This window comes from Macaca mulatta, chromosome 12 (genome assembly GCF_049350105.2).
Source record: "Macaca mulatta isolate MMU2019108-1 chromosome 12, T2T-MMU8v2.0, whole genome shotgun sequence".
NCBI classification, from domain to species: Eukaryota; Metazoa; Chordata; class Mammalia; order Primates; family Cercopithecidae; genus Macaca; species Macaca mulatta.
Window position 1 is genome coordinate 135,732,591 of NC_133417.1, and position 17,165 is coordinate 135,749,755.

Sequence of the window (17,165 nt, forward strand, 5' to 3'; positions counted from 1 at the left end):
GGTGAGAGAGTCACTGGAGGCTGGGAAATTGAGGCTGCAGTAAGTTACGATTGTGCCGCTGCACTCCAGCCGGGGTGACAGAGTGAGACCCTATCTCAAAAAATAAATAATGAAAAAGAACAAGATCATGTATTTTGAGAGAACATAAATGGAGCTGGAGGCTATTATCCTTAGCAAACTAATGCAGGAAGGGAAAACCAAATACCACATGTTTTCACTTGTAAGTGGGATCTAAATAATAAGAACTTATGAACACAAAGAAGGAAACAGCAGACACTCGGGTCTACCTGAGGATGGATGGTTGGAGGAGGGAGAGGAGCAGAAAAGATAACTATTGAGTACTGGGCTTAATCCCTGGGTGACGAAATCATCTGTACAACAAACTCCTGTGACACACGTTTACCCATGTGACAAACCTTCACATATATCCCCAAACCTGAAATAAAAGTTGAAAAAATTTAATAAAAAAGAGGCATTTCCAAATAATACACACAGAGGATGACAGGGATTGCTGGGCAGGATCCCAACATTATGACCCTGAACCTCCAGAACTGGATTCACTAGAAGGAGAGAGAGAAAAATGCTCATCAAAATTTCGTTATTGGCGGGGTGTGACGGCTCACGCCTGTAATCCCAGCATTTTGGGACGCCAAGGCGGGCAGATCACCTGAGGTCAGGAGTTCGAGACCAGTCTGACCAACATGGTGAAACCCCATTTTTACTAAAAATACAAAAATTAGCTGGGCATGGTGGCGTGTGCCTATAATCCCTGCTACTCAGGAGGTTGAGGCAGGAGAATCACTTGAACCCGGGAGGCAGAGGCTGCAGTGTGCCAAGATCACGCCACTGCACTCCAGCCTGGGTGATAGAGCAAGACTCCATCTCCAAAAAAAAAAAAAAAACTTTCTTATTAACCCAAGCCCATTTGCCGTGTCAGTTGTCGTAGAATTTATAAGTCTCTTGCATACAAATAACGGGTTTCTCCCTTTTACTTTACAGAGCCCATGGATTCCAGAAAATCATTTATATTCAGAGAAGGGTTTAGGAAAAGAGGTAAAAGAAAATAACAACTCTTCATGGTTATAAATGAACAATATTTTCTACAAAAGAGTCAGTCTAATTCCTTGCTATATCCTTCAAAGTAAAATATAAATTTGCTTTAAATTTCAATGGTTCCTATTTTAACTTTTGTATTAGTTAGGTTGGCTAACTGCTATAACATATGAACCCAAAGAAGTCAATGACTCCAACATAACAAAAGGTTTTTTATTTTTTTTTAGTAGAAGTTTATATTTTTTTCAACTGAATATTTCAAAGATTTTTAGATGGGGGAGAGGTTGGGCTCTGTTTCAAGCAGTTCTTCAAGCAAGCAGGCAAGTAGAAGATCTGCCTTCTTTGATCCTAGACTTCCATGGTTGCCCTGAGAGAGAAGCAAATGTACAAATAAATACAAATCCATATCCAAAAACCACAACAAATCCATAAAGAGACAAGTAAAGAAAGAAAGATAATGTAGTGTAAGAAGACAGAGGGCCAAGACAAAGCAGAGATGCCCACTAGGGCTAAAATTTTCTCAGCCTCAGGCTCAGGTGACAGTGAGGGATAAAATACTAACCTTGAGCTACAAAAATCTGAATCAAAAGGCAGATCATGGAGGTTTGAGGGCACGGACATTCTTGCCCTGAAGTTTCAGAGCATCGCAAATCTTTCCTAGTTTCCTTTTCATAGAATATTCTTCTGGCTTGGTTCCCTTATCATACATTGAGACCTCCAAAGGACATTTGCTCCTTTCTGCAGTGATAGGACAAGACTGCAACTTTTCAGACTCCAGCGAGGAGGAGGCGCTCCCAGAAGTCTTAAGCAAGGCACTGAGAAGCAAGCATGGTGAGAAGGGTAAGAACAGCCCCCTTGACTCCAGGGCTCTGACTTCAGAGCATCTCTTCCCTGGTACACTGTGCTCTAGGCATGCACAACAGCTATCCAGGAGCCAGTTCTCTGCATCTAACTCATCTGGTCATTTTGAAAAATGCAAAGAAAGAAGTGACTCTAAATTCAGACTTAACAAGATGGTTGTGGTTGAGTGGCAGTGCCCTGTTTACTACATACTGCTTGTATTAGTCCTTTTTCATGTTGCTGATAAAGACATACCTGAGACTGGGTAATTTACAAAAGAAAGAGGTTTAATGGACTTACAGTTCCACATGACTGGGGAGGCCTCACAATCATGGCAGAAGGTGAAAGGCACGTCTCACATGGCGGCAGACAAGAGAAGAGAGCTTGTGCTGAGAAACTTCCCCTTATATAATCATTCAGATCTTGTGAGACTTATTCACTATCACGAGAACAGCACAGGAAAGACCTGCCTCCATGATTCAATTACCTGCCACCAGGTCCCTCCCCCAACACATGGGAATTCAAGATGAGATTTGGGTGGGGACACAGTCAAACCATATCACTGCCAGACCTATTAACTCCAAAGTATTAGATTTATGGAGTGATTTCTACTTCTGCCCATTCCCTGTTTTATAGAGAAGAGAAAGTACATTAGTCTGTTATTGCTTGATTTTGTCACAAACTTGTTCAAAATTCCAAAGCTTCTGGTCATACTCTCTAGTTATTGACAGAAAGACAGGCTCCTGGTTCTTACCATCAAATTCAATTCATAGCTTTTGACAGATGGCCCCCAAAATGAAATTGGCCAAATAGTGATATTTGAAAATATATTTGCAAATAAGATCTTCTTGCATCTTTACAACAACCTAAAATGTGGGCAAGATAACTATTGTTCCTCCCATTTGACAGATGGGGAAACTCAGGCACACTTAAGGATCTTTTTTCTTTGCACATCATATATGAAAAGTTATGGGAAGAGACAAGACTAACAGCCCAAATTCTTAATAAATATTCATAATCCTCTATAAAACCTTCAAAGCTAGATGTACTTCAAAGTTCAAAAAATGTTTCATTATTTTAGAAAGACAATGTGATTTATATTCTATATACAACAAAATACCCCAGTAGGATCCAGGAAGAATCCCATTCTCAAATATACTAATGTTTATACAGCAAATTATATAAATATTCACACGAAATATGATAAGATTTTACATAGACTCATGGCAACTCAAGTCCAGATTCACTGCCAAATTTGTTAACTGCAAACCTATGAAAACAATATTGGTTATTAAAATATCTTTGAGACCAGGTGTGGTGACTCACGCCTGTAATCCCAACACTTTGGGAGGCTGAGGCAGGTGGATCTTTTGAGCCCAGGAGTTCAAGACCAGCCTGGGCAACATGGCAAACCCCATTTCTACAAAAAAATACCAAAAATTAGCTGGGCATGGTGGTGCACGCCTGTAGTCCCAATAACTTGGGAAGCTGAGGTGGAAGGATCATTTGAGCCTGGAAGGTCAAGACTGTAGTGAGCCAAGATTACACCACTGCCCTCCAACTTGGCTGACAGAGTGAGACCCTGTCTCAAATTTAAAAAAAAAAAAAAAAAAAAGTCACTGATTTTGCAATTACACTAAAGGATTGTGGATCTGTGCTCCATTTCATAGTAATCCCTTTCCCTTAGATGGGAAGAGACAGAAATGATCCTCAGAGAATATTTGTAGTCCAAATTCTGTCAACACTGTAAGCAGCCATAAGACTTATAGATCTTTTAGTTAGATATTATTGATTTGGTTTTCCTTTACTTTCTAGATCCTGTGACTTCTAGAAGTACATCTACTTGGGGAATACCCAACAGGAAGAGACGTAAGAGCAATTAAAAACTCTTGATGTAACAAATGTCTTTCTCTGCTACAAAAGCTACATTCAGTTTTTTTGTTATATCCTTTAAAATAAAAAATTAATTTGTTGGGATTTTAGATGATTTGAATTTTACATTTTCTTTTTTTTTTTTTTTTTTTGAGACGGAGGCATTTTACATTTTCAACTAGATGAGTTGGGCTAGTATAAAACATAAACCTCAAAATGTTCAAAGGTACAAGCTCAACATAAGTTTATTTTTCACTCACATAAATAGGGTAAAGTAGTTCCTGAGTGGAAGGGGTGCCCACACAGTCATTCAGGGCCCAGCTGATGGAGGCTCTGACATCTTTAAGATGTTGCTTCCATGGTTCCCTTGGATAAGAAACTGAGATGGAAGCAGAAGTATGTGCAAACTAATAATGAAAGGATAAGAAGTTTAAGAAACAACGTCATCCCCAGCCCCAGCCTCAGAGAGGGCTCCTAGAGCAATCTTGACCAACAGGTCAGATGATCAAAGCCAAAGAGTGGCCTAGTAGTAGGAATATTTCTCCCCCTCCTACACAAGCTTCTCTTGTTCAGTTTTTCTTTTAAAGAATTCCCTGCCGACTTCTTTAAAGAATTTTCTTTTAAAAAATTCCCTAAGACTCAGACTAAGACTGTTAAGGAATTTTTTTTTTTCTGCAGGTTTCAGCAGCAGTGACTTTTCAGAGCTGAGTAATGGAGAAGAGCTTCAGGAAACCTGCAGCTCATCCCTAAGACGTGGGTCAGGTAAAGAAGATTAGGATGCCAAGACTTGGCCTGCAGAATGTCAGGAATCTGAATTAAAAGCTGCTGTTTCCAGATACTTTTTATTCTGAGCACCTTGACTGCCTTGTATCCAGTTCATCTGGGAACTCCTTTTTGCATTTTAGAAAATGGAAAGAGGCAGGAAATTATGATAAACTCATGTTTAACAGAATGAGTCTCACTGACTAAATGTATGTAATTATATTTTGCTGTTGTCGAAGAAATAAATAGCAAATTTGTGGATCCTTTTTTTAAAAACCTGCTCTCATTCCTGTTAACACTAAGATCTTAGATTTTTACAGTGATAAATGGGTTGACATCAATGTCGTTTGTAATTGTAAAGCCTCCTACTATGTAATTATAGACAGAAATAAAAACTTCAGATCGAACACTCTCAAACGTTAGTATAGTTTTTGGCAGATGTCCTTCATCATGTAATTGGATTATATTGTGTTATTTCAATGTATTTTGGCAAATAAGATCTTATTTTATCATTACAAAATTTTTAAGACATAGGCTAACTCTTACTATACCCATTTTGGGGTGAGGAAATAGAAGTACAGAAGTATTAGGGCCAAAAAACTAAAGAAACAATAGAAACTAGCAACCCAGGTGTCTCATGGTGGGTGACTGTTGTATATAACAGACAGGAGGATAAGAGCTGTGTCATTTAAGCCAAAGTCCAAAGAAGATGCACAAGGAACTCAGAATATTCACAGGAGACTATACCAGTGCCTGATGCCAGAAAGCTTATTTAGCAACAACTGTGAGCGTGTGTGAGCGTGTGTGTGTGTGTGTGTGTACACATGCATATATTTGTTACATATAACATGTATACATACATAAACACACACGTGTGTGTGTGTGTATATATATATAGGTTAATAATATAATCTTTATGGGGAAGGAAAAATTAAAATCGCAAAGAGACAGAATAGGAATGGAACCAGCTATATAATATACAAAATACCTAGAAAGATAGAAGCAAAATGGATAAACATAGAAATAAAGGAGAACAGAACATCATTGAATGAAACAGAAAAAGCAACACAGGAGACAAGAAAAATCAAAGGGAGATGAGCTCACCTAATCAAAGAGCTAGCGACAAAAATGTATAGCAGCAGGGCAATGGGCAGAAAAATGAGAAGTAAGGAGGAGAATGAGGTGTGGCTAGATAGAGTAGGGCTATGAGGTGTACTCATTGATGTAGGTGTATTTTTTTGTCAGTTCATCTAAGCTCTGAAAATAGTTCAGCATGACCACATTGAGACAGGTTCCCTGGTTTCCTGGTCACTGTCTATAGTCTATTATTTCCTTGCTTATCTTCATTGTCCTGTGAATTGAAAGCTCCTCCAATGAATACAAAGAGAGTCAGAAGAGATGCAGCCCATTAGCTTGTGATGGAGAAGCCAATTATGATGTTAATTATTAATTACCTTTGTTTTCCTCCTTGCATGGAGGAAAAGCTCTTTTTTCTTTTCCTTACCTCTCCCCCAAAACATATGCACACACGCATACACACTACACACACAAAGACTTGTGCACAGACTCTGGCTGCTTTCAACAGGTTTGAGGGAACCAAAAGAAAAAGAAGAGCTGGGCTCCTGAATGGAGGGAGGAGACACTGGGTGGATAAAGTAAGGAGAAAGAGTGGAGAAAGGTAGGCAAGAGTCACCAAATGGAAAGATGTAAGAGTCAGCTTCAGGTTTTTCTAAGTGGACAAGGAATTCAAATATTCCAGGTTTTGTGGGGGAAGGGGGATAATTTTCAAGATACTTCTCAGAAATTGTACCAGAAACGTGAAAATAAAATTGGTGATTGATTGACAGCCTTGCAAGTTAGAAAGCTCATAAGGAACAGACAAAGGTAATAGAGATGGCTATGTGGTCAGTGTCCAAACTGCAGGCATTTGGTGATGGAAGTAATAACCTGTGAGATAAAGACGAATATAGATGAAGAAAATGGGGATAAACACAAAGATTGAAATTGCAAAAACAGTCAAGATCAAGATAAGGGCCAGGCGCGGTGGCTCACGCCTGTAATCCTAGCACTTTGGGAGGCCGAGGCGGATGGATCACGAGGTCAGGAGATCGAGACCATCCTGGCTAGCACAGTGAAACCCTGTTTCTACTAAAAACACAAAAAATTAACCAGGCATGGTGGTGGGCGCCTGTAGCTACAGGTACTTGGGAGGCTGAGGCAGGAGAATGGCATGAACCTGGGAGATGGGTCTTGCAGTGAACCGAGATTACACCACTGCACTCCAGCCTGGGTGACAGAGTGAGACTCCGCCTCAAAAAAAAAAAGATCAAGATAACATTCAGAGAAACAAAGCTAGAAGAGAGAACAGAAGGAGGAGGTGATAGTAGAAAGAAGTTCACCTCAATAATAAAAATAGATCTAGAAATATAAACAGGAAAACAGGTGGAATGAGATACATACAAAGGGTTATAAATGGAGTGGTGTAAAATATTAGGTACTACGAGAAGTATGTAGAGAAAGAATTAAAAGATGAGAGAAAAATAGAGGTGAGAAGGGGGAAGTGTAAAAGGGAGAGAAAAGAATGATGGAGAAATTGTAGGATCTGAAATGACCATGAGATAAAAGCAATTTTAGCACAAGGCATGATTCATAATAGCAGTAAGTTTTCAGAATAAAGTGTCCCCTTACCCCTCTGACTCACCCAGATTACAAAAGCCCTCACCCAGGCATTTCATCCACTCCTATGATTTCGGTCACCACCCACAACCTCATGATTCCTTCATGTGTATCTCCAGCCAGCCCTGTCTTCTAAACTCTTTATCCAAGTGTCAGAAGGCTCCTGTTGGAGGTCCTGAAGGCCTTAGACTTCACCACTTGAATGTTACTCAAGACCTTCAAAGTCAACACCTCCAAAACTGAGCACATCACCTTTTTCCCTAAAAGCAGCCTTTGCTCCTCCAGTGTTCTCCATCACTGAAACAAACTATTAAATGACCCTTTATGTCAAGATGAAATTCTCAGGGTTATTCATGAATAGAAGGGACAAACACAGTGAGAAACCACAAAAGAAAAAGAGATTTTGGAGGTAGAGCCCATCCCTTAATTTAGCTGTGGGGAGTGGGTAGTCACTAATGTTGGGGGAAAGGAGAATCTTGGAGGAGAGTGGGCACAAATAAAAATGTTTACAAATCACAATTTAGGATCAGAGCTACAAGGACCTGAAAATGAGAAGTGTCCCTGTGTCATGTGTTTTCCAAAAGGTGTGCCAAGAAGCCAAGAAGCAAGGACTGAAAATAGTCAAGCATCTGATATGATGGGTAAGGCTACCCTGAGGTCTTGGGATGGAAGTGGCTCAGTGGGTATCACAGACACTGGGTAGGGATGTGGGAAGTGATCAGAGTTGAAGCAAAGCATCAGGCAGTCTCTGGATCACCAGCAGGAAGTGGGCCCACAGGCCTCAAGCTTCAGAATTTCAGAAGTCTGAAATCATAGCCCCCGTTTCTTCCTGCTCTTGACTGTGAGACGACTGTGACAAAGAACAGGTTTAGTGCATGCCAGAATCCTGTTCTCTGCATTTGCTTAACCTGACCCTTTTGGGAACTGCAGGGAGGCAAGAGATCATTATAAAGTCATATTTAACAGAATGGGCTCTCTTGGTTAGGAGGTAAAAGAAAATACACTGGTAAACATAGCAGTATGTCACTATATTAGCGTATCAATAGTAAAGTGTTGAGTTTATAAAGTGAGTTCCACCCTTGTTCTTGAAAAAAAAAAAACTCGTTCTTCCACTCACAGGTAATAGTGTCACTGTCATAACTTTGGAAAGCCTAAAAAGACAAATAGTCCTGCTACCTGTCAGAAAAAAAAAAAACTCAGATACCTACTTTTAATCTAAAAATACATAGTTTTGAAAGATATCTTCTTGTCTGTTATTGATTTATATAGTGATTTGCTATTAACTTTTGCAAATAAGATCATATTTAATATTCATAAAAATTTTAAAGTTGAACAAGATAACTGCTGCTATCCCTGTTTCATAAATGAGGAAATTGGTGCATAAAAGTAATGAAGAGCTGTTTCAAAGTCTCAGAGAACTACAGGAAGACCTTAGACATCAATAAAATGTCTGTTTCCTTTGGAAGGAAGACAGATAAATTATACTCAGAATATTGTTATAAACACAAGCCTTCCATGCCGTGTGAATTGTCATAAGATTTATAAATTTTACTTATAAATTACAGTTCTCTGACCACTACTTGTCACTTTCTAGATACCATGGATGTTGAAAACAATTCTACTTTGGAAAAACACAGTGGGAAAAGAAGTAAGAATAAATAAGAATTTACTTAATTTGTATATTACAAATGAACTATTTTTTAATGCTAAGGTTTATTATCATTATTTTCTTTTTTCACCTTTTATTATAGATTAAAGGGTACATGTGCAGGTTTGTTACATGGGTAAATTGTGTGATGCTGAGGCTTGGGGTCCCAAAAATCCCATCACCCAGACAGTAAGCATAGTACCCAAGAGATGGTTCTTCAGCCCATGCCACCCTCTCCCCTCCCCCATCTAGTGGTCCCCAGTGTCTCTTGTTCCCATCTTCACATTTATGTGTATTCAGTGTTTAGCTCCCACTTATAAGTAAGAACATGCAGTATTTGGTTTTCTGTTATTGCATTAAGTTGCTTAGGATAATGCCTCCAGCTCCATCCATGTTGCTGCAAAGGGCATGATGTTATTCTTTTTTTTTTTTCAAATTATACTTTAAGTTCTAGGGTACATGTGCACAACGTGCAGGTTTGTTACATATGTATACATGTGCCATGTTGGTGTGCTGCACCCATTAACTCTATCTCCTAATGCTATCCCTCTCCACTCCCTCCACCCCACAACAGGCCCCAGTGTGTGATGTTCCCCTTCCTGTGTCCATTCTTTTTATGGCTGCATAGTATTTCATGGTGTATATGTGTGCCACATTTTGTTTATCCAGTTCACTGTTGATGGGCAGCTAGATTGGTTCTATGTCTTTGTTGTTGTGAATAGCACTATAAGGAACATATGAGTGCATGTATCTTTTTGATAGAACAAATTATTTTCCTTTAGGAATATACCTAAAGGTGGTGGGATTGCTGAGTAGAATGGCATTTCTGTCTGCAGGTCTTTGAGGAGTCTCCACACTGTCTTCCACAGTGGTTGAACTAATTTTACACCCCCACCAACAGTGTATAAGCATTCCTTTTCGTCCACAACCTCACCAGCATCTGTAATTTTCTTGATTTTTTAAATAATAGCCACTCTGAGTAGTGTGAAATGGTATCTCACTGTGGCTTTGATTTGCTTTTATCTGATGATTAGTGATGTTGGGTATTATTTCATGTTTGTTGACCACTTGCATGCCTTCTTTTAAGAAGTGTCTGTTCATGTCCTTTGCCCATTTTTTAATTGGATTTTTTTGTTTTTTGCTTGTTGATTTGTTTAAGTTCCTTATAGATTCTGGATATCAGATCTTTGTTATATGCACAGTTTGCAAAAATTTTCTCCCATTCTGAAGGCTGTCTGTTTGCTCTTTTGGTAATTTCTTTTGTTGTGCAGAAGCTATTTAGTTTAATTAGGTCCCACTTGTCAATTTTTGTTTTAGTTGCAATTGCTTTTGGAGACTTAGCCATAAATTCTTTGCCAAAGCCTATATCAGGAAGGGTATTTCCTAGGTTTATTCTAGGATTTTCATAGTTTTAGGTCTTATATTTAAATCTTTAATCCATCTTGAGTTAATTTTTGTATAGGATGAGAAGTATGGGTCCAGTTTCATTTTTCTTCATATGTCTAGCCAGTTATTCCAGCATCATTTATTGAATAGACAATCCATTTCCCATTGCTTATTTTTGTTGAAGATCAGATGGTTGTAGGTGAGCAGGTTTGTTTCTGAGTTCTCTGTTCTGTTCCACTGGTCTATGTGTCTGTTTTTGTACCAGTACCATGCTATTTTGATTTCTGTAGCCTTATAGTATAGTTAGAAGTCAAGCAATGTGATGCCTCTAGCTTTGTTCTTTTTGCTTACAATTGCTTTGTCTATTCAGGCTCTTTTATGGTTCCAACTGAGTTTTAGAATAGATTTTTCTAATTCTGTAAGAATGACACTTTTATTTTGATAAGGATGGTGTTGAATCTGTAAATTGATTTAAACAGTATAGTCATTCAAACTATATTGATTCTTCCAATCCATGAGCATGGAAAAATTTTCTATTTATTTGTGTCATCTCTGATTTATTTCAGCAGTGTTTTGTAGTTCTTCTTGTAGACATCTTTCACCTCCTTGGCTGGATGAATTCCTAGGGATCTCATTTTCTTTGTGGCTGTCGTAAATGGGACTGTGTTCTTCATTTGATTCTCAGCTAGAACGTTTTTAGTGTATAAAGATGCCACTGATTTTTATGCATTGATTTTATATTCTGAAACTTTACTAAATTTGTTTGTCAGTTCCAGGAGCATTTTTTCTACACCTTTCATAAGATAAAACCTGAATGCCTTTTAAGGTAGCAATTTATTTTTTTTTTTAATGCTCATGTTGCTTTTTATTCTGTCTTCATCTTGCTTTTTATTCTGATTTTAAAATAGACGTTCTTGTGAACATTGGTGTCTATCTTTCCAGAATTTTACTATGCATGTATTAACAGATTTTGGAATATAGTTTTATTTATTTAAATGAGTAATTCTGTACATACTTGTCCTTTCTTGCTTTTTAAACTAATATACCTGGACAATAAAAACATATTTAATTGAAATATAAAAAGTCTTATGTCAGGACTGCTTTAATGAGCATGGTTTTCATTTTTAGTGTGGTCAGGAATTTTTCATTTATTATTGATGATTTCTGTTTCTTCTTCGTAGAACTCTTTGTCAGAGAATGCTCTCAGTGTTTGTGTGTGTGTGTGTGTGTGTGTGTGTGTGTGTGTGTGTGTGTGTGTGTGTTTGAGATGGAGTCTTGCACTGTTGCTCGGGCTGGAGTGGAGTGGTGCGATCTCGGCTCACTGCAAGCTCCACCTCCTGGGTTCACGCCATTCTCCTGTCTCAGCCTCCAAAGTAGCTGGGACTACAGGTGCCCACCACCATGCCCGGCTAATTTTTTGTATTTTTAGTAGAGTAGAGGTTTCACCGTGTTAGCCAGGATAGTCTCGATCTCCTGACCTTGTGATCCACCCGCCTCAGCCTCCCAAAGTGCTGGGATTACAGACGTGAGCCACTGCGCCCGGCCCTCTCAGTGTTTCATGTCATGGTGTTTTTCTTATTATTTTGAATGAATATAGAAATCTTATATGTTACATATATTAAATCTTGGTCATATGCATTGCCAGTATTTTGTCCATTTATTGTTTTTCTTTTAGATTTGTTAAGGGAATCTTTTGTCCTAGAGTAGTTTTAAATTTTTATGTAGTCAAATTTGTCAGCCTTTTTCTAACTGGTTCTTGGGTTCCATATCTTATTTACAACTATTTCTTCCTCAATATTTTAAAAATATTGTTCTATATTTGATTCTAGAAGTTTGATACAACTGATCATTTTTAATGTTTACATATATAATCTACATGGGAATTGCCTTTCTGTGTAACTGAGGTGGGAATTTTAAAAATATTCTCCACATAATGCAAGGTGATTTGAATCACCACTGTGATTACACACACAGTGCCTTTACCTGCCTGTATTCTGTGTTCTTCTTTTGTAATTGAAGGGACTACAGAAGAGAAAGAAGAGCTCAGAGGTAGAACCATCCTGATGCCTCATTGGGGGTGAATTTTAGAATGAGCTCAAGAAGATCTCTCCCAACTCCTTCCCAAATCCACTGAAAGCTCTGATTAGAAATACATTGAACTGGCTAGGCATAGTGGCTTACGCCTGTAATCCCAGTTTCTCAGGAGGCTGAGGCAGGAGGATCGCTTGAACCCGGGAGGCAGAGGTTGCAGTGAGCCAAGACTGCACCACTGCACCCCAGCTTGGGTGACAGAACAAGACCCTGTCTCAAAAAAAAAAAAAAAAGCATTGAAGGTTAATTCGGGAAGAACAGAGACTTTTACTCTTTTATTCATGTCTTATGTAATGTTCTTCCACTAAAAAAATTTTTTATACAATTCTGGCATTTTAAAAAAGTTTTATACATTGTATAAATTTATGTATTACTATGAATATCTTTTTTTCTATTACATAATAACTGGAGTGAATTTAAATGAGACAAGATTCTCAAAATCTTTATTTAAAAGGAAACCTGTAGTCAATTTATTACCTACTTGCATATGAGAGAATCAGAATGCCACTGAGTTAATATAAAATTTTACAAGCATTTATACAGTTTACGGATCCAGATACCACTTAAAATATTATAGCCAGGCCCAAAAATTATCAAATAAAACAATCAATCAGAATTACAGGTTTCTTTGGAAATTGGTTTCATGAGAAGTGGCAATAATTTTCTATTTTGTGGGATTATTACAAGACCTCTTCAAATAGCTCTCCTAAGGACAAGTTCATGTTAACATAGAACAGAACAAATCAGTAACGGTTATGAAAAGACACACTTCCATATTTTGCAAGAGAGTAAGACTGATCTTCTTTTGAAATTTCTCAATTTAACACTTTGTCAAATCAGATTCTTTATGTTAGTGTTGTGGTGCAGAATGTTCTCTCTCCTTCCACAACTATGGGTCGAGGGGCCTTTCCTTTCATCTCCTTCAGCAATTTCTTTTGTTAGTAATGAAGTCTTACATGTTTAAAATCTAGTCTGTGGAATTCATTAGTTAGCCTTATAAGAAATGTAAGCCCATGGAGCTCAATGTTACTGGGAAAAATAGAGGTGCCTGAAATGAATTTCACCTAAAAACAGTGAAATAGGATGCATAGAGACTTTTTTTGTTGTTTTTTTGTTTGAGATGGAGTCCAGCTCTGTTACCCAGGCCAGAGTGCAGAGGTGCAACCTCGGCTCACTGCAACCCCTGCCTCCTGGGTTCAAGCAATTCTCCCATCTCAGCCTCCTGAGTAGCTACGATTACAGGTGGATGTCCATCACCATACCCGGCTAATTTTTGTATTTTTAGTAGAGATGTGGTTTCACCATATTGGTTAGGCTGTTCTCGAACTCCTGACCTCAGGCGATCCACCCACTTTGACTTTCCAAAGTGCTGGGATTACAGGCGTGAGCCACCGTGCCCGGTCTAGGATGCATATAGATTTTTCAACTACAGCTCTCCTATTCTCCATTCTGAATGAGCTCCAGATCCCATATCGTTTTATTTTAAGATTTCCTTTCGTCTTGTCTTCACCTAAATATATAAAGTGAAGTCAGTTCAGTATTTAGGTGACGATGCTGATGGTGTCTTTCTTTTAACACTGCATCTTGTATAATATTTTACAGGCATTGCTTCTGTTTATAGGCTAATTATTATTCCCAGCATCATTAAAATACTTTCTGCATTTTATTTTCTTTTATCTCAAAATACGGATGGCCTTTCTTTATACCACTTCCATTTACCAGACCTCATCCTATGGATCTCATCACGCTTTCCTTTTTACTGTTCTACTTATCTATTTCACGCTCCGAACCCTCCCACAACCTTTCTTTCCTTGTAAATTAGACCACAGCTGTACTAAAGACTCAGTCTTCCTTCAGGGTGCATGTTTTGGGTTAGGACGTACAAATGGGCTTCAAAACTGTCCATCACTATTGGAGTAAAATAGGAAATCCAGTGAAATGGAAGAAACAGCCAGATTTAAAGGGATCCCCCAACCAAGAGTGTGGAAGGTTTCAGCACAGACGCCAAGATTTTGAGAGATTTTGGCCAAGCCCATGCTCACGGTGAAGACGGTGGAATTTCTTTGGTTGGAGAGGAAGTGACCATAGCTCAGTCTATAGGACATGGCAAGACAATTCACAGTGACCCCCAGTTCCACAGGATAAGGCAGTGTGCTCAGAGCCTGCAATAGTCTTTCTAGAGCATGATTTGGGCATCTTGACCAATGAAGGACAGGATTCATGGCTTACTCTCTGACCTTTTGTCAGACCTCTCCTCAAATGCTGACTTATGAGAAGTCCTTCCTGGTTCTTCTACATAAAATTACACATCCTCCTCCCACACACACTTCTAGCCCCATTCACCACTCCCTGAAGTCCTTATTCTGGTTTACTTTTCCACAAAACACTCTACCACCTTCTGTGTTTGTTTCTTCATTGCTGTCTCCCCACTAGACTGTAAGCTCTACGCCAGCAAGGACTTTGTTTCATTCACAACTGTATCCTCACCATCTAGGATAGTGGGTCGCTTCACAGTAAGTGCCCAATTCATAGTTATTGGATGAGTAATTTGCATGAATAAATTAATTCTAACAGCTTGTGAAAATTTAATCCAAATATATGATTGTACAAAATATGTACTTAGAGCAAGCAAAGAAAAAATATTAAAAATAAAATGATGGGTAAAGAAATGTTGAGAAACTATAAATTAGAAGATCAGGGATTTTCACTGCTTGCTTTTTGTCATAGGTAATCACATAGTAATCAATATTGTCAGCTAATTCAGGTTCTCTGTGGATCTCATTTATGGGGGCCAGACTGCTTTTAGACTACATGCTCTCAGTAGGCAGCTGGGCTTCTCCCTAGGAGGACTATACAGATTGGCCAAGGGTGAATGTCCTGCTGGCTTCACAGGTGAGGCAGGGGGTAGACAGCAGGTGTAGAGAGCAATGGTGAAAGGGGAGGCAAATCTCCTGCTAGGAGCCTCAGGCCTCAGGCCTGAAAAGATCTGTTCCCAAAGAGCTGGTTCCTCCAGTCAAAGAGATCGAGCTGGTGTGGCTTGTCTGAGAATGGCCTGCAGTGATTGCCTGCTCATGGCCTTTCCGACTGGGAGTTGTTGGCTGCCCTTTGCCTCCTAACACCTGGCAGGTATTGGCATGACCGTGATCAGGTGAGTGAACTGGGAGAAGGTGGTCTCCTTTGGGCCATGTGGATGGATGCATTCTCTTCTCTTGTCTTCTAGAAGACCCCAATCTCCTACTGGCTAAGAGCTCCTTGCTGGTGATGTTGGTGGTAGTGTGGATAGTGGTAGTATTATTGGTGGTATTGGTGCTGGTGGTGGTGGTGGTGGTGGTGGTGGTGGTGGTAGCGGTGGTGGTGGTGGTGGTAGTGGCCCCTTCGTGGTTTCCTCATGTCTACAAATTGGAGTGCCCCATGGATTGGACCTGAGTGCTTTCCTTGTCTCTATACTCTCTCCCTAGGAATTGCATCCAGTCCTGTTCTTTGAATTTTATCAGTATGTGAATGACTACCAACTATATTTCTCTTCTTTTCTCTCTCCTCAACTGCCAAGTCATAAATTCAACTTCATACTCCAAACTTCTACTTGAAGTCTAACAGGCGTCTTAAATCGGATGTGTCAAACACATTTCTTGATTCTCATTCCCAAACTTGTCATCCTCATCAGTAATCCTCATCTCAGTAAATGGCACTATATTTACTAAGTTTGAGCCAAAAATGTAGAAGATGTGCTTGATTTCCCCCTATCCTAACCTCTCGCACTCTCTCCATCATCAAGTTCCAAGACTATATATCAGATTTGTCCATTCTTTATCTCCCCTGCCACTGCCCCGGCCCAAGCCCTATTGTCTTGCATGTGGAATACCGCAGAGTCCTCCTAACTGGTCTCTCTGCTTTCATTCTTGCCCACTAGAATCTATTCTCCATTCAACAGCTGGCCACCCAACTCCTATACCCTTTCAGTGGTTTCCAGTTTAACCTAGAAAACTTTCCAGTTGAACCTAGAAAAAAAAAGTAAACTTCTTGCCATGCCTATGAAGCATTACACAGGCTGTCCCGATCAGCTCTTAAATCTCATCCTTTATGATTCCCCCATCACTTGCTACTCTGGCCTTCCTTGAATAAACCAAGTAGTGTTCAGCCTCAGAACCCTTGCACTTCATATTGACTCTACGTAAGATGCTTTCACCTGGTAGGAATGGTTTCTTCTTATTCATGTTTCAGTTCAAGTGTCTCCTCCATGGAGAGGCCTTACCTGATCTCCATTTCTTAAAAACTCCCCCAGCTTCTTTGATATCACCTTTTGAACTGTCTTTTCACTTGATTGTAAGTTTTTGATGTACAGAATATTTTATCCTTGTGTAATTGGTCTGTATTATCATTTATAATTATGTTTTCTAATCTTGTTTAAGAAATCTTGGCCTAATCTCAGGTTACCAAGATATTTTCATACTTTTCTTACTTCATTGAACATCTTGACCAATAAAGTCAGATCCAGTGAATAAATACTCTCACTTCCATTCCTAAGATGGGCAGCCTGAGGACCATTCATTATAGTTCTTCAGAGAGTCCCCAGTAAGAGTGAGGCTCAGTTGACCACACTGGTGACCAGCCCAATTGGCTTCCCTTCTCACCCTTTCCCTCTTCCTAGTTCCTCACTCCTAATCCTTGTGATTACTTCAAAAATAAACCTACTGAAAACAAAACCCTATCTCAAGATTTGCTTTTGGGAATATTAGGTGGAGACATTCTTATTTCTTTTCTCATTTGGATATTTAATTCTTTTGGAATTGATTTTTTTTTAGTGTGGCATAATGTAAGGGTCTGATTTTTTCCAACA

The 17,165-nt window shown here is 39.1% G+C and overlaps 1 protein-coding gene across 50 annotated transcripts in view; it reads left to right on the top strand.

Annotated features, from left to right (window-relative positions):
- The window catches only part of SP100 (SP100 nuclear antigen), a 129,079-nt gene that overhangs the window by 49,310 nt on the left and 62,604 nt on the right, over positions 1 to 17,165 (top strand). For 17 of the 50 annotated variants that reach the window (XM_077957845.1, XM_077957846.1, XM_077957848.1 and 14 more), the window contains 6 exons: positions 1,000 to 1,053; positions 1,798 to 1,893; positions 3,709 to 3,762; positions 4,444 to 4,527; positions 7,788 to 7,844; positions 8,798 to 8,851. In XM_077957845.1, the coding sequence (XP_077813971.1) occupies positions 1,000 to 1,053; positions 1,798 to 1,893; positions 3,709 to 3,762; positions 4,444 to 4,527; positions 7,788 to 7,844; positions 8,798 to 8,851 (399 nt within the window). Of the gene's footprint in view, positions 1 to 999; positions 1,054 to 1,728; positions 1,894 to 3,708; positions 3,763 to 4,443; positions 4,945 to 7,727; positions 7,845 to 8,797; positions 8,852 to 17,165 lie in introns of those variants that run through there. The other 33 variants (XM_077957835.1, XM_077957838.1, XM_077957833.1 and 30 more) reach the window with 4 other exon arrangements.